General features: G+C 36.6%; 2 protein-coding genes and 1 non-coding gene across 3 annotated transcripts; all 3 read left to right on the plus strand.

Annotated features, from left to right (window-relative positions):
* Nucleotides 1-3,135: 3,135 nt before the first annotated feature.
* Nucleotides 3,136-12,126, plus strand: LOC132170916 (ATP-dependent DNA helicase Q-like SIM). The gene is made up of 16 exons (XM_059582071.1): nt 3,136-3,280; nt 4,708-5,312; nt 5,406-5,625; nt 5,708-5,818; nt 6,283-6,472; nt 6,885-7,227; nt 7,468-7,694; nt 8,115-8,171; nt 9,013-9,093; nt 9,337-9,400; nt 9,673-9,772; nt 9,853-9,933; nt 10,112-10,199; nt 10,628-10,744; nt 10,897-10,989; nt 11,625-12,126. The coding sequence occupies exons 2-16, from the start codon at nt 4,724-4,726 to the stop codon at nt 11,982-11,984; spliced, it is 2,721 nt and encodes a 906-aa protein (XP_059438054.1). The 5' UTR covers nt 3,136-3,280; nt 4,708-4,723; the 3' UTR covers nt 11,985-12,126.
* A 2,193-nt stretch (nt 12,127-14,319) lies between these two features.
* On the plus strand, nt 14,320-14,390 carry TRNAG-CCC (transfer RNA glycine (anticodon CCC)). The gene has a single exon. It is a non-coding gene; the product is annotated as a tRNA-Gly (tRNA).
* Nucleotides 14,391-15,419: 1,029 nt separating this feature from the next.
* LOC132170705 (histone H2A.1-like) lies at nt 15,420-16,436 on the plus strand. The gene is made up of 2 exons (XM_059581786.1): nt 15,420-15,708; nt 16,063-16,436. Exons 1-2 carry the CDS (start codon nt 15,505-15,507, stop codon nt 16,294-16,296), a joined length of 438 nt encoding a protein of 145 aa, XP_059437769.1. The 5' UTR covers nt 15,420-15,504; the 3' UTR covers nt 16,297-16,436.
* The last annotated feature ends 1,677 nt before the right edge of the window (nt 16,437-18,113 follow it).

Consider the following 18,113-nt stretch of genomic DNA (forward strand, 5'->3'; position numbering starts at 1 on the left):
TCATCAATATATGCACTGGGTGAGAAATTTATAGTAATACAACTTCTTGCAAAGTCAGTTACAAAGAAACACAAAAACTTACGATAATTAGACCCAAACACTCGTGATAATTCTAACCATAGACAGAAGCAACAGGGTTTGGGGCTTTTTCAGGCAAAAGAAACAAAGATAAATTGGATCTGATAGAGCTACTAGGATTAATGTTGATGCAGAAGAGAACCGCAATGATGCATGAGGTTGCAATAATATTTACCAAAGGAGGTGATAAAACAGACGATCTTTAATTACAAGCAAGACAAATGATATGCAGCACCTGCACAACTCTTATTTGCCAACATAAACTTAATGCGAAGCAAAATAGCGTAGAGTTGACTCTGATACCACATGTTAGCATATAAAATTAGATGCTATAAAATACGCAGCTGAAATAAGGATTCAAAATTACCTCTAGCCATGTTTGCTCAAGCGAATTAGAAATTAAACCCTGCAACAAAGAAAGAGATATCTTCTAACCTATGTCTACCAATGCCAATAGATTGTTTACACAGGGCTCTATTTATAAGTAGGTCATGGACCCTCAACCTTTATTGGTTTCTCCTCCCATCAAGGAATAAAATTAGAATAAATTAAATACAATTTCAGTTTTCACATGAATCATTTATATTATGGCCCTTATTTATAAATGATTCTTGTGAAAACCGAAATTGTATTTAGTTTCGGCCACCCCACACCGGCTGTATGGGTGGCCGAAACTACCCCAGCCCCTTGGGGGTGGTCCGGCCACCCCCAAATGCACTCGTTCCCTTTTTTTTTTTTGGCCAAGGGGGTGTAGGACCACCCCAGCCCGCGCTGTTGACCACCCCAATCGACAGGGTTTGGAGCCACCCCAGCAAAATGGGGTGGTCCGACCACCCACTTTAATGGGGGGTGGAGGCCACCCGGTTTTTCTTTTTTTTATTATTATTTTTTATTTTGCTTAAAAAAAAAATTTAAAGATGAAAAAGTCAGCCACGTGTCAGTTCGCACTGTAGCTGGAACAGTGCCGTTCCAGCAACAGTGCGGGGCTTTCCCTGGGCAAACATAGCTAGAGAGGCAGAGAGACGTGGGAGTCTCTGTGTTTAAAGTTGGTTTTATAACCGCTAAAGTCGGTGGGGAAAAAAACCTAAACGTATTAAACACGTAAATGCACGTTTCACTTCTTTTTTCTTTCAACGCACGTTTCACTTAATTATATTTGGGTTAAATACTAAATACCTCTGGAGTTTCATAACTTTATTTTTTTTTTCCTAGGTTTTCATTTTTATCACAGAAGACCCATGTGATTTTGATAATAGACCAAATTAGTCATTAGTTGACTTAATGGAATTTCACGTGAACTAATCAAATGTTGGCACGTGGCACCCACTTAATTTTAAAAATTTTTTTAAAAAAAAATGTTTTTTTTTTAAATAAAAAAGAAAAAAAATTGGAGGGCCGAGCCACCCTCATCTGGCCGGATGGGGGTGGCTCGGCCACCTCGTTGGAGCCAAGGGGGTGGCTTAGTACCCACTGGGGGTGGTTTAGGCCACCCCCATCCGGCCAGATGGGGGTGATCAGGCCACCCCCATGGCTAAAGGGGGAGGCCAAGCCACTCTCAATTTTTTTTTTCCTTTTTTTTTAAAAAAAAAAATACTTTTTTTTTAATTTAAAAAAATTAAGTAGGTGCCACGTGTTAATATTTGATTGGTCCACGTGAAATTTCGTTAAGTCAACTGACATAATGCCTAATTTGGTCTATTATCAAAACCACATGGACCTCCTATGATAAAAGTAAAACCTTAAAGGAGAAAAAATAAAGTTATGAAACCATATGGGGTATTTAGTATATAACCCATTATATTTTGCGGGGTTTAACACTTATTTGTTGCAATTCTAAACTATACTTTTTATTATATATAGTATATTTAATTTCACTCTCTTTCTCTTACAAAAAAAAATTTGAATCAAATCTACAACATCGTTTAAAAAATACAACATATTTGAAAAGTAACGCTATAAACTAAATTTTTATTTCATAATTATCATACGGTACTAATCTTGCATAACCATTCAACACTTTGGATATATATATATATATATATATATATATATTTGTTAACAATGACTAATCTAAGGATCGATTGAAATTGCCACATCATTATTTTAGAATTATTGTGGATAAAAATGTAATATATAGTATTATTATTTGAAAGAAAAAAATCATATTTGATTCTTAGGTTGTCATGATATTAATTTAGTCATTGGGTTTTTATTTCCACTAATAAAGTCTTTAGGTTTTGTTTAAGTTTAAAATATATCACTTTATCACTTTATTGTAAGAATTGGCAATTGTCATATGTCACATGTGTTTCATTTGACAAAGCAATATGCCAATATCTATCTCAACATCTTAATGCAATGGCACACCGACAGAACCATAGTATTTTGTTATTGTGGTTTGCTCTTTAAGTTCTCAGGTTTTGTGTTTCTTTAAGTTCTACATGTCATGTTGTTAAAGTATTGATTAAGGGATTAAATTTACATTTTCCTATTAGCTTAAACTTTTGAAAAAACTGGTGAGTTAACATGGTGTCAGGGCCAAAGGTCCTCAGATCAAACCTTGACTCTGTTAATTTATCTCATTTTAATTAAATATTACACATGTTGAGCCCCATCTCTTCCTATTAGCTTAAACTTTTTGGACAATATGTGATTTAACACATGTCAATGATTTTTTGGGGGTCTTTTTTTTTTTAAAAAAAATTTTATTTATTTTTTTAATTCATGACTCAACACTTGTTGATATGACATTGCATTTTACTGTAAAATGACATATGGATATATTTTAAATGTGGGCAAAACCTAAGGACCTTATTATTGAAAGCTGCAAGGACTAAATATGATTTTTTTTTCCTTAGTTTTTTTGTTTTGTTTTTTGTTTTTTGTTTTTTTTTAACAACCTAAGCTAAAATCTTTTATTTACGTCACCTAAGATAAATAATTAATTAAAAGAAAAAGCAAAAATAATAGTTTGGGTCGTCCTGTTTTTCGGCCGTATGCTGCTAGGCCGTTATTTCAAACCCCTAGAACGTTGAGTCCCGACGTCTAACCATACGGCGGCGTTTAATTTTTGAATAGAGAGAGTGTAAAAGTGTGAAAATGCGTTCACTCTGACCCAACTGCAAACCCCGACTCCGAAATTTCTTCCGCTCTGGCGGGAAAAACCTCAGCATTGGGCACAACTTTCCTCTCTCTGTCTCTGGTGTGTGTTTCAAATTTTCTGATTATATTTTTTATGTAAGCTTCTGGTTGACTTTTTTTCTTATGTAATAATCTCGAATATTATCTGTATTTATCTCTCCTTTGATATATTCTTGGGTTTGATAAAACTGAAATTAGAATGGTTGATCTCTTTTTTATTTTTTTCTTTTTTGTTTTACGCCACTGCATCGTTTGGTTGCTGAGAAAATGGAGGAGAGGAAAAATAAGGAAAATTAAAATAAATAAATAAATAAAAGTTTAGAACTTTTCACCATCTGACGAGTATTTTTCATGTAGGAGTTTGGCATTGTGCTTCATTAGATTTTAATAGTTTGTTGAGTTGAGATTACGAAAGGGTTTTGGTGACTCCGTTTGGCTGCTAAGCAAGTGGAGGAAAATAACAGGGAATAAATTTTGAAATCTTAACATTTAGGTTGTTTCATCCCAAGGGGTGCAGCGGTCATTGCACACCCCCCCGCCCCCGTTTCTGGCGCTCAATCGGTTGAGGACCACCCTTGAAGAAGGGGAGGTCTACCCTTGGGGCTAATTACTTATAATTTTTTTTAAAAAAAAAAAATGAAAACAAAAAACTTGGCTGGGCAAAGATTGGATTGAATTTTATTAATTTATTAATATCTTTTGCTTTTATGCCTTGTTTTTTTGTTCAGTTTAGATCACTTGCACTACAAATCTTAAGCTTTATTTTTTATTTTTCTTTCGATCGGAGTTATATCTTGGGGTTTTGGATTCTGATTTGCTGCTCTGCCTTCTATAGGCTTAGAGTTACATGCATAGATTACTAAGTCTCAATTGCACATTTTGTCATTCATTTGAAATTAGTGCTGGAGTTATGGTCAATCTTTTTTTTATTTTAAATTTTTTCAATGAATTCTAGGTGATATTTGAATTCCTTGCTATTTAGGACCTGCATTATCTCTGATATTCCACGAAAAATTCTCTTATTGACCCTCTTTATTAATTTTTTTCCTTTCCTGTAAAATTTGAAAATGTATGTTTAGCCAGCACTTTTTTTTCCCCTGATTTATAGTATCTTGTGAAGACAAGACTAAGACAATGTTGCTTTTGCTAAAAAATTTAGTTGTCATATGAAAGACATCTTTGAGTTATGAATTTGTCAGTTGCCTTATTTCCATAAAATTCATTTGAATCTAAAGCTTGATTTGTTAGAGTTTCTATATGGAGCTGATTGGACATTTCTGTAGATTGAAACTTTTCCCAATCATCCACTTTTGTTGTTCTTGCTGTCAGTCTAGCATACTAAACCATTTCCAATTTGCAGCTAGACCCAAACAGAGCAGGGTTGATAAGTTACTGTGTTCTATCAGGAGATTAAAACTTTTCCCAACCATCCAATGTTTTTGTTGTTGTTGCAAGCTTGACTTTTGGTTCTTATTTTTTTTTCATCAGAGAACATTTTCATACCATGGATGGCGATGATATATCTTCTAATCAAGTCATCGAAAGACTAATTGAAATGGGATTTGAGCATTCCGCTGTCACAGAAGCTGTAAAAGCAAAAGGGTCATCTTTGGATGATGCACTTGAGTATGTCTTGAATGGTCCTCGTAGAAATAGTGGGGGTACATCAATTAGTTCCACCTGTTCCACAAGCAATGGCAAGGCTGTGCAAAAAAGAGCCTTGTCCTCCTTGCATCCTTCAAGTCAAACACGCCAGTCTAGCATACTGAACCATTTCCAATTCACAGCTAGACCCAAACGGAACAGGGTTGATGTTCTATCTGATGTGTTGGTTTTGGGATCAAACGTATTGCCTTCTTGTGTAGAAGAACCTAAAGATCTTTCTGGTATTGGTCGTAACTTTAAATCTGAGGTAGAGCCATTTCTAGTTGATTGCCCTCGAGAGTTGGAAATTGGATCAGATTGGGAGAAGAAAGTTACCAGTCTCTTGCAAAAGCATTTTGGTTATTCATCCTTAAAAAATTTCCAAAAGGAAGCCTTGGCTGCTTGGTTAGCTCACCAAGACTGTCTTGTCCTTGCAGCAACAGGGTCTGGTAATCTTCCTTGTTCAACTATATCTTTGTCTTTACCCATTCCTATTGTTTTGGATGGGTGCTAAGTAGTTGAACGCAATCACTTTTCTACAGGGAAATCACTGTGTTTCCAGATTCCAGCATTATTAACAGGGAAGGTTGTAGTGGTTATTTCACCCTTGATTAGCTTGATGCATGATCAGTGCTTAAAACTAGCCAAACACGGGGTGTCTGCTTGCTTTCTTGGATCTGGGCAACCCGACAGTACTGTGGAACAGAAAGCGATGCAAGGCATGTATAGCATAATATATAGTTGCCCAGAGACAGCTTTAAGGTAAAAGAAAAGATGTATAATATGTAACAACTATTTTACAGAGGTGTTTCCATAATTAAAAATACAATCTATGCTGCCACAGATTGATAAAACCACTTCAGAGGCTTGCGGAAAGTCGTGGAATTGCTTTGTTTGCAATTGATGAAGTCCATTGTGTTTCTAAGTGGGGCCATGATTTTCGGCCTGATTACAGGTTTGTGCTTTCCCTTCTGGCCGAGATGTCCTTTTTAACATTTAGAAGCAGTGGTTGGATTTGATTATAATCATTGCATGTTATTGCTTCATTACTAATATGTTACTATAACTAACAATAAATGGCTCAGCCATGCATGTTATTCACATGAAGGCAAGTGAGTCTGATCATAGTTAATCCAATCTAAAATACCCTGCTAGCAACTTTTTTTAATAAGATAACGAGAAGTCCCATATCTATGTTTTTTTTTTTTTTTTGATAAGTAGAAGTCCCATATCTACTTAGTTTGAGTTAGTTTCTATTTATTATTTATTGTTCACCTTGTTTAGCCAATTATATATTGTTTGTCTTTTCTGTGCCTTTGACGTTTTATCGTCCACTCCTTTTAGGCTTATCAATCTATTTCTTGTATTAGATGATTAGAGTTGTCACAATTAATTGACTTATATATACTGATGTTTCAGGCGATTGTCTTTATTACGAGAGAACTTCAGTGCTAGCAGTTTAAAATTCTTGAAATTTGATATACCGCTGATGGCATTGACTGCTACTGCCACAACACAGGTTCGAGAAGACATTCTCAAGTCTCTACGCATGTCAAGGGAAACAAAGACTGTGCTTACTTCATTTTTCCGGCCAAATCTTCGGTTTTTGGTTAGGTTTTTTGTTATACCTTTATGTGCTCATTCAGTGTGTTCTCTGAGATTTATGATTTCTAGATGAAAAATGCTAGGCTTACAAACAAATTTTACAAAAAAACTTTTACAACATGATGTGGCACAATATGATTGGGTTTCTCAAAAGTTGAATTTATCTCTTTTCCAATCATGTTGTAAAAGTTTTTTTGTAAAATTTGTTTGTAAACCTAGCATTCCTCTTTCTAGATTGATCCTTGCAATGCAGTTTTCAATTAGGAGAAGAGGAAATTCTAAGGTTTTCCTGATGGACTGTTGTTCAATTATTATTTGATTTAACTCTTATTTGCTTCATTATACTTCGTGTCTGATTATAACGTCCACAATTGTTATTGAAGAAATCCCTATAATTCACTTACTGCCATTTACAGGTAAAACATAGTAGAACATCGTCACCATCTTCCTATGAGAAGGATTTCCGTGAACTGATAGACATATATGTCAGAAAGAGAAAGAGTGCTGGCAAGAAACAGACTGTAATCTCACAAGAATTAGATGATGCATCTGATGGCTCTGAGAATGGTAGTATATCTGAGGCAGATAGAAGTTCTCCAAATGATTTGGACAACATTGAGGATTCCTATTCTGGCAGTGATGATGAAGAAGTATATGCAGTGAAGGAAAATGGTTCAATAGCTTCAAAGGGAAAAGAAATGTCAGTTGAATATTTGGAAAATGATGTTGACATTTTTCAGGGTGTGGATGATTGGGATGGTATGAGCCTTCTGGTTTTTATTTTTTATTTATTTTTTATTTTTAAATAAATTTTTTCTTAATTTGTTTTTTCTTCTGTTCATATTCTCTGTTGTTTGACTAATAGATACTGTAATAAGTAAAGTAGAACCTGAAAGAAATTTCAAGAATGAAATGTTAACTATGTTTTATCACCAAACTTTCAAGTTCGTTCTAAATTGATGATTTTTCACAACATGTCAATCGCTTTTATTCCTGCAGTTGCCTTTGGTGAATTCTCTGGACAATCTCCTCCTGCATGCTGGGATTTGGGTGGGCTATCTGAGACAATTGATCCACCAAACAAACCAGAAGAAAGACTAAGACTTCTGCGTGAGCCTTTAGAGCAAGGACTAACTATTATATATGTTCCTACTAGAAAAGAAACATTGAGGATCACAAAATATCTTTGTGGGTTTGGTGTGAAAGCTGCTGCTTATAATGCTTCGGTATGTATTCCATATGGCAATTACTAGAAGTTTATTCATATGCATAATATGAGGTCTATAACCAACTTACCATATGATGTTGTTTTCTAACTCTAACTGTCCACTAAGGCAACCCCTTAGCCTGAAAAGAATTATTTTAACAGAAACATGTGGTTCTCCTAATTTCTGAACCTCATTTTCTTATTGGGCCTTTTTTTTTTTTTTTCGGGGGGGTGGGGGGTCTCGGGGGCATTACAATTTAGTGCCAAAAATTGGTTGTGTGGAATCCATAATGGTAAGGAAACATCCATAGACAGGGAAATCAGGCGGACATCTCTTGATTTTCATGTAATTTTGAGCCTTGCTTGCTAATATTCTTTTCTTTTATTTTTTTGTAATTGTCCTAATGTGCCTCTCATTTGTGCTTATTTCTCTCCCCAGTTGCCAAAATCACATTTAAGGCGGGTTCACAAGGAATTTCATGAAAACTCTTTAGAGGTATGGACTTTCATTCTTCATAGAGATTACTGAAAGTGGAAAAGCCGAGATGGTTTCATGCGTCCATAGATATCATGTTGAATAACTAACCAACTTCTCAATCAGCTATAGCTTGAAAAGTGGCTTCTCCTCTTGTAAAAATAGGGTGAAGGGCAGGGCCATGGTTCAAGATTCAAGATTCACCAGTTGCATGTAGCATGCTAATCGAAGAACAAAGAAAAACTGTTTTTATATATGTCATGCTTGGTCTTTGGCCATCGCATATCTTGAGGAGTGTCCTAGATAAATCTATGTAAATGGTAATTTTTAGTTGAAGAGAATACTCATTATATCTGTATTTTCTCAATTAAGAGTCGAGTTCTGCTTCCAAATCAGAATTTAGGATTTTAGTGTTGAGCATAAATAGTGTCTATAGAATTTTCTGATATATTACTGTAAATTCAGTACACCTATGCTTAAATATTTCCATACTACCTGATGATGAGATTGTTTAAATATGATTTCAAGCTTGGTCAGACAAAAATGTGTTCAAGAAGATGGTAAGACTCGTCCATTTTAGATATAGATTTTTCTAGTTATTAATACAATGTTTACTTTTTGCGAGTATAAATCAATTCAATTTAAAATCTAATTCATCAACAGAGATTGCTGATGGTCTTATAACATTTGTATTCCATTGTTGGCTCAAGGAAACTAAAGCTCTACACCTGTTAATGCTATATCTGCCCACAGAGGGCAATGGCCTTATTCTATTTCGTTTGTTCTGTTTATTTCACAAGAATATTGTGGCGATAGGAAACTTCAATTTGTACTCATCTATACTGTTACCTGTCACCTGCAGGTTGTTGTTGCAACAATTGCTTTTGGAATGGGGATTGACAAATTAAATGTCCGAAGAATTGTCCATTATGGTTGGCCACAGGTGATCTCTTAAATTTGACTTGGGTGCAATGTTTACTGGGTTTCGCCATTATTTGTTCGTAGACTTGTGCACTAACTGTTACATATCACCTGAATATCTGTTTATTAGTGTGGAAATTTGCATTCATACAAAAAATAGTGTGGAAATTTGCATGCTCTTCTGCCTGCCAAATTTGTGTTTTGTTAAAAAAAAAATCATTTTTTTGGTAGCGTGAACTTCTTTTAACCATTAGTTTGCTTACAGAGTTTGGAGGCATATTATCAAGAAGCAGGTCGAGCTGGCAGGGATGGGAAATTAGCAGAATGCAGTAAGTTCTTTTTTTTTGTTAAATTGTGTATTTATTCCTAAATATAATTGAAATTCTTAGTCCACAGTTTCTTCTATGTGCTTGCGGCTCCCACATGCCCTTTTGTTTTAATTTCTTTTTCACCTTGTATTGCTTTGTGGAGAATGGTTTGTGTTGTGAAGTCTAGATAAAGAAATGCAGTGCTGTAAACATAAAAACAAATATATTGTGGTGTTTTATCATTCATATATAGAAAAAAGTTAAATAGAATCTGTTATGTTTTTGCCAAGCAGCTCTATATGCAAACCAAACACGAGTGCCATCACTCTTGCCGAATAAAAGAAATGAAGATCAGACTAAAAAAGCATATAAGATGCTATCTGACTGCTTCAGGTTAGTGACAGTTGCATTTCCTTGCAGCCATTTTTTTTTTTCCTCTTCTTGAACAGTTTATTACAAAGATAAAATTGCAGATATGGCGTGAATACTTCTTGCTGTCGGGCTCAGACACTTGTGGAGTACTTTGGGGAGGATTTAAGGGAGAAGTGTCTATTGTACGTAATGCTTCCTTTCTTCTGTTGGATCTGTTGATAATTTTTCTAGTAAAATTTCAGGGTAGGAATATTGTAATTATTATTTGTAAATATTAAGCAATGAGTCTGCTCCATTGCCATGGTTAGTAATCCCTTCTGTAATGATGGTCTATATGGGATAACCTCATCTAATATGCAGGTGTGATGTTTGCGTTGATGGACCTCCTGAAATGCAGAATTTGAAAGAGGAGGCTGATCTTTTGATGCAGGTTATTGCAGCTCATTATGTAAGTAATGGTCATGCTTATTTCAGTTGAGTCAAGATACTACGTTTTTTGTCATAAATATTTGGTTTTAGCATGGCAATATAGCTGCCAGACACTATGCCATTGACCATCTGATGAATAGGTGATTTGATCGTTCTTGATATGTTTTGGCATCCTATTTTTCTACCATGGTCTGCACATGCACAAATGCATGCATACATATCTGCATGCGTGTATGTAAAAATTACACATGTATGTGTGGATATTCTGTCTGGGAAACACTTTGGTCAGCTAAATGCTAATACCCATCTTGAGAACTTATTGCCAACCTGCTAAGTACAATACTTGTAGTATTGAAATTCTAAGCAGTGTATGGACGTAATATGTGCTTTTGGAGGGAGGGTTGTTAATTAATATTATTTTAAAATGAGATTTGTGTTGAATTTCAGGATAAGAGCAGTTTCATGGATGGGTTATATGATGATACCATGTGCACTGACATTAAGCAACGGAGATCTACAGAAATGCCAAACCTCAGAGTGCTTGTCAGTAAAATAAGGGAGCAGGTGATGCTAAGTCAACTCTTTCTCTCTCTCTCTCTCTCTCTCTGTCTCTCTCTCTCTGTGGAAACATGTGTCAGATTTTTTGATATGGCGTATAAGACATTTTTCTCAAATTGTTGCTGTTTGCTATTTTTTCATCTCATGACCATGTACAGTCTCAAAAATTTGTGGCAACTGATCTGCGTTGGTGGCAAGGTCTTGCACGAATTATGGAAGATAAAGGGTACATCCGAGAGGCAGATAACAAGGTATACAATTGGAAAATGAGTTTTTCCTTTTCCAGTTGCAATTTTTAGTTGATATAGTTGATCAAGGGAGAGGCAACACCTTGGGAGGTCTTATCCCAAGGGAATTACATGGACGGGCTAGGCTAGTCTGGCTTCTGGTTTCGTTGAGTTTTCATCCGGTGGATTTGGCTTAAGGTGCTATAAAAAAAAGTACAGCATAAAAAAATTGAAATTAATTTTGGACTATTGAAAATGTAGTCTTTTTACAGCACCTAAAACAAAATCCGGGCTTTGGGCCATTTTTATGCTCATCCTTGCACTGATATATTTCTTCAGATTCAAGACACTATGGGGACTAAATATATTGGGTCGTGGATGTCATGCAACAACGTGAACTCTTACTTTCTTATAGTTGTTTTCTAAACCAAAATTAGTAGGTTGAAGATCGTAAATGTCCATCCCTTGTACAATCCAACTAGTGTCAAAAATAGTTAACTAGTTGTTCTACCTTGTATCGGGAAGTATGCGCACACGTCTAAAACTGTGAGCAATGTTTGCACATCTGATTGTGCCCTGTGCATATGGTGTTGCCTATTTGTGCCTGTATGTTGCTAGCCCTTGTGTGCCATTATTTTTAACTGCATTATCTTGTGCAGATTCATGTTCAGATTAAATTCCCAGCGCCAACAAAACTTGGCTTGGAGTTTTTGCAATCTAGTAGGGAGCAACCTTTCAATGTTTATCCTGAAGCAGATATGCTGCTCTCAGTGAGCAAGCCCAAGTCTTATTCATCTTTTGCAGAATGGGGAAGAGGCTGGGCAGATCCTGAGATCCGTCGTCAACGCTTAGAGAGAATGCAAGTGCAACCGAATAGAAAGCTGGATGGGGCACGTGGTTCACGGAAACAAAAGCGTCGAGCACCACGAAAGTCACACGGTAGAAAATCAAACAAACAGAACCCATCTTCAAGAACTGTTCGAGGAAGGATAGAAGCAAAATTATCAAAATACAAGTGACTAATCAAGGCCATTGAATTTGTTGAAGCGTACAGTATATGTATTGAATGTACAATTGAGTTGTTTTGATGGTTAGATATCAATGCTTGAAATTGGAAAGCGCAGAGTTTGGTACATAACCGCATATTGAATTTGAAATCAATTACAGAAACTTGTTCACTTCAAACTTAACTTTGGTAATAGAGAAGGAAGTAGTAATATCTAGAGAATTGAAGGAAAACATTTTGGACGATTGTGATAGGAGGTGCAACGAAGGGACAAACATGTTATTGTAATTGAGAATTCTTTCTCTACCGGTAGAGGTACGTGAGAAGAGCTCTCTCTTGTTCGAGTAGGGAGCTGAACAAGAGGTCTACCTGTTGGATCTTTTGCATGGAAACAAAATCCTCTTTAGTTCAAATGAAGTGAAGAGTATCCGGTTAGTTATATTTAAGGGGTAACTTTTTGTCTTTTTACTTTTTGTGAGACAAAAATATCCCTCAAATATAACTAATCGAAGATGATCCTTGTTCTTTTGCATAGGCAATGAAAACCCTCTCTCACTATCTTGTTATTATTCATTGCTCCCCTTTGGGCTTAATAATGGGAAATTTGGATCCGCATCAAGGTGGGTTTGCAAATTGAATTTTGCTTTGATTTTAATATTGACATTAATCATTTTGTTAATTTAAATCACCAGCCTTTTTCTTTGGGGAGAGAGAGAGAGACTTTGCCATTAATTAAGTACCATACCTTGCAAAATAAAGGAAAAACATATATAAAGATTTTTCTTCGTGATGAGGCATGGAAGCACCCAATAATGGTCCCACGTAATAAAAGAGAGAAAAGTAATTTGTAGCCCCCCTCAATCCAAGCAAAGAATCCCAAGACACTACATAGTTTCTTTCATATATTCAGCAAACAAAATGATAATAATAAAAAATAAATAAATAAAAAAGAATTCATGGATTATGGTGGCATCGTTTTTGCCATTGTGGGCTTCTCAGCCTCATTCTTCTTCTGTGTGCCTAACTTGAAGAGATGGCATCGGCAACAAATCACAGCAGAGAAACTAAGGCTCATTGGGGAGGCCTTGGAACATGCTGAAGAAAGAGTGCAAAGGTTCCAAGAAAGACACGACCGGATTCTAAGCCAAATATGCACATATTACTTGATCAATAAGGAGCTTGAGGAGGCATTGGCTGCTGCTCGAGCTGCCATGAATGAGGCAATGGAGTTCGCTGTTCATTTGAGAAGAATCCAAATGAAGATCATTACCTCTTTCCCTGATAAAGTTGATCATGGCGAAGAATCCAATATTTCAATTGATTTTATATAGTCAAAACAATGCATAAAGGTATATATATATTCATTGGTTTTGTACAACACTTTGTCTAAATTATCTGATAATTCATATTGTAATTTGACATTTATTGGTGGGTGGTTCATATATTTTGACAAATTCAAATGATTAAATACTCCATATATTATGGACAAATATTAGGGCTGCTTAGTCATTCCAACGAAAGCACATTAGTTCTTCTTCTAGCTTTCTTTCTCTCTTAAGCTGCAAAAACCCCATTGGGAAAAGCTAAAACCCGGATTTGTGAATCCTTCGAAGAAGGATATATAGAAGCAAAATCACGGCCATTGAAATTATTTTTTGTTTTTGAATTTCTTAAAGCGCACAATGTATGTATTAATGTACAATTTGGTTGAATACAGAAAAATAAAGAGAAACTATTATGAAGTGTATTTGAATAGAAAGTGAAAATACTTTGATTCCTTGAATTTAGAAAAATAAATTAAAAAAAAAAAAGTTGTTGCTAGTGTTCTAAAACATGCCAAAACACGAGACAAAATATTTTTAAAATTGTTTAAAATATGCCTTAATAAAGGCTAAAAATGTTTATTACCTAATATGCACATAACGATATAATAATTGAGGTTAATAACAACAATGATGACACGAATAATTATTAGTAACTACATGATGCATATGTGGTTATCGAAAGTAAGAACCGCATAATGCGCCAATAATTGCATATGTATCCGCATGCCTAGCCTTTAAAAAAGCATGACACGATCTCCCTTTCGAATGCCAAGCTTGCTAAGGCTTGAAGCCATCTTGCGAGTGGTGAGCTCAACATCACATCATACCTCCTGGCTCTTGCACCCGTTAAGGGAACTCTTTTTTTTTTTTTCTCGAATTTATAAGAGTATTTGAGTCTTATTAAAAAAAAAAATTAGTCATTTTTTTGCTTACTTTAGGAAGGGCGTTAACCAATTTTGGTAGTTTAGGAAAAAATGTATATTCTCTTTAGGTATAAATGTTCAAGCCTTTGTATCAAGTGAAGCGCATCTGGTGTAGTGGTATCATAGTACCCTCCCACGGTACTGACCAGGGTTCGATTCCCTGGATGCGCAATACGTTTTACTATTTTTGCTTACAGGCTCTTTGTCAACTGCAGCTAGCATATCCTGGCCTTTTCAGTAAGTTTTACTATTTTTACTTACAGGCTATTTGTCAACTACAGCTAGCATATCCTTTTAAAAAGAGACACCTAATGTAGTCCATATTTTTTAAGATACATATCCTAAGGTCTCTAGATGTTTGCCACGTAGCAAGTTGCTAATCGTATTCTCATGGCCAACTTGTCCAATTGGTTGAGCGTTGTAAATCTTGTGCGTACCATAAATTGAGATTGCCTCCAACCTTTGATATCGAAGGCAAAGTGTCAGTCATTAGAGGCCTAGGCAGGACTACATGTGTTGAAGCACCTAGCGTGTGTAACCTAGGTTTTAATGCCATTTTTAGTTTCCACGAATTTTTTGATTTTCTTTTTCGTTTTCTTGTATACATTTTATGTGTATTTGGGTGTGCCCTTTAGTAAAATTTGATTACCTATAAAAATAAAAATAAAATAAAAAAAGTTTGTTGGTGATGATGATATGGTTGGTGGTTGTTGTTATTTGAGGTGTTAATTTTTTGTTTTAAATATTTAGAGTAGATATTAATATATTATGATATTAGGTGAATTAATGTGGTTCAAACATGAGTTTTGGCTAAGCTTGGCCTAACCCTTACCTCAAACTCAAAGACTCGAACCAAATTCAGGGGTACATCCGTCATTCTCAAAGTATGCCAGGGCTGCTTAGTCATTCCAGTAAAAGCAGCCCCATTGGCCAAAACCAAAACTCCCACGGATTGCCAGCATGGCCCGTCCCACAATATCACATAAATTTTATCTTTCTAGAAGAAAGCACCCCATTGGCCGAAACCAAAACCCACGGATCGCGGACGTGTCACAGCTCATACCCTTTGGATCAAACATTGGAATACAACAAGGCAAACAAACAATCTCCCAGCCGTCCGATCCAAACCCCCAAAGGCCCCCAAATCTCGAACCCCCACCTACTATAAATGAAATACCGCCCACGATAGTGAACGTCACTCCAAAATTCAAAATACAAACGCTCCAAAGCTTATTCAGTTTCCCTCCAAAGATCTTCAGAGAGGTTTGAGGTTGTTCTTTTCTTAATGGAGACCACGAAGTCGGGGAGGGGAGCCGGAGGAAGAAAAGGTGGCGAGAGGAAGAAGTCGGTGTCGAAGTCGGTCAAGGCGGGGCTACAGTTTCCCGTTGGTCGTATCGCTCGGTTCCTGAAAAAGGGTCGCTACGCTCAGAGAACCGGCACCGGGGCTCCCGTTTACCTTGCCGCCGTACTCGAATATCTCGCCGCTGAGGTACTCTCTCAGATCCCAAAAGGCACTTTTGGATCTGTTCTTTCCCGATGCGTCCTGCATTTTTTATTTTCTGTGTTTGGTTGCCGAGAGACTGAGGAAAGGTGATGACGATTTTAGATCCTTTTCTTTTGGAAGTTATGTTTGGCTGCTGATATAAGATTGGATGTTTGAATATCAGATCCAAACACTTTCGGTTATTCTCAAGCGAAGGCAAAAATCTTATATCCCAAATTCAGATCCACTTTTTCCTGCATTTTCTAAGCATCTAAACAGCTCTCTCTGCGAACATGCAAAAGAAAGCAAATAGAAAAGAGTCTGAATTTTTTTTTTTTTTTTTTTTTTTTTGGTGTGTAGGTTTTGGAGCTGGCAGGAAACGCGGCACGTGACAACAAGAAGACCAGGATAAACCCAAGGCACGTGCTGTTGGCCGTGAGGAACGACGAGGAACTGGGGAAACTGCTTCAAGGGGTTACCATTGCCAGCGGCGGAGTTCTGCCAAACATCAACCCCATTTTGCTGCCCAAGAAGACAGCTCCTGCTGACTCTGACAAGTCCTCTAAAGCCTCCAAGTCCCCCAAAAAAGCTTAAATGTCCTTGTTTTCTTTTATATGTATAACAGTGTTAGCGGTCGGAAGTTTTTGTTGCATAGATGTAGTTGGTAAATTTGAAAAATCCAATGGAAAGCTACTTTCTTCTTACTTTTTTGATGATATCGCACTTTAAGCAAATCGTGATTGTTTTCCAATTTAGAGTTTTGGTTTGTGCAAATGTTATGAGAAGGGAAAGCGTTGGAGGGCTCTTTCTTCTTTCTCGAAAAGTAGAAGGAATATTCAAACCACATCGTGGAAATTCGATTTTAATTTTTTCCTCCCAGAAACAATTTTGTGGGTGGAGAAGCTCTCCTCCGGATTGTTGCAATCGCTACTGGGGAGTCGAGTTTGTTGAATACCGAGAGCGATCCAGGTTCCAGAAAGCATCCAATTTTGTTCAAACTTTTCTTTGTTTTAAAATCTTTTACTCTCTGTTTGGTTCTTGAGAAAATGGAGGGCAGAGAAGTTTTATATTTCTGAAATGGTTTTCCTTTGTACTCTTTTAGGAGACCAACAGTAGATAACACAAATTGAACCAAGAGTTAAGGTGGGAACAACGAAACTCTTTTAGGCTTCGATTTTTATTTCTAATCCCTTTTCCAACAACGAAACGATGACACTGACTGGGGGAAAATACTAACACACTTCATCAAAGAAATTTGAATGCCACTTGTTGAAATAATGATGATGTGGGAATAATAGCGGAAGCAAAAGAGGGAATGAACACAAAGAACTTAAGGGTGGTTCGGTGTTAGACACCTACGTCCACCACTCGGAATATCCCTAAGGGCTACATTGTGCTCATTAACTTAATTTGTCTACAATACAAAGGTCCTTATTTATAGGGTAATGTCTAAATACAAGTTTGGTAATCAAATCTCTTTGATTTGATTACAATCTCAATATATGATTACAATCAATCCATAAATAGAGAATATTTCAATATCAGCATAATTATGGAATATATGGAAAATATAATATATTTTCCATATATTCTAACATCCCCTCTCAAACTCAAGGTGGAATATTTTGGAACCTTGAGTTTGAAATCCGAAATAATGATGACGGCGGTGGTGGAGGTGGGGAATGGGCCGTAGATGATGACGACTGTCGGAGGAGATAGAGGCTGGCGGGCAGCCAGCGACGGCGGCAGGTGGCTGGTGAATGCAGATTCAAAAGGGCCGATAACGGGCCAAACTCCAAAATGGGCCGACAACGGGCCAGGGCTAACAACGAGCCAAACTTCAAAAGGGGCCGACAACGGGCCAGGGCTGACAACGAGCCAAAAAATAAAAGGGGCCGACAACGGGCCAAGGCTGACAACGAGCCAAAAATAAAAAGGGCCGACAACGGGCCAAGGCTGACTATGAGCCAAACTTAAAAATGGGCCGACTTGGGCCAAAAAAAAAAAAATGAAATGAGCCCACTTGGGCGGTTATCAGATCGGCGCACCGAATCTGACCGGCGCGTGGCGCGCGTGATATGGTCCACTTGGACCGCTTCTTCTCCTTTTTTTTTTCTTTTTTTTTTTCACTTGGCTGACACCATCTCTTTTCTCCCTTTTCTTTTCTTTCTTTTCTCTCTCCTCAATCCACGCCACACACAGCACCCTTTTTTTTTTTTTTTTTTTTTTTTCATATTACATAAGTTGGGATAAGGATTACCTTATTCCCGTAACCAAACAGCTCCAGGTATAACAACTAAACTAGGATATCATATTCCTATACTAGAATAGGAATAGCTTTGCACTCAAGTAAGATAACTCACACCTGTAACCAAACATAGTCCTTCTTCTTCAATTTCTTACCCAAATTT

The sequence above is a fragment of the Corylus avellana genome, chromosome ca2 (genome assembly GCF_901000735.1).
Source record: "Corylus avellana chromosome ca2, CavTom2PMs-1.0".
Classification (NCBI taxonomy): domain Eukaryota; kingdom Viridiplantae; phylum Streptophyta; class Magnoliopsida; order Fagales; family Betulaceae; genus Corylus; species Corylus avellana.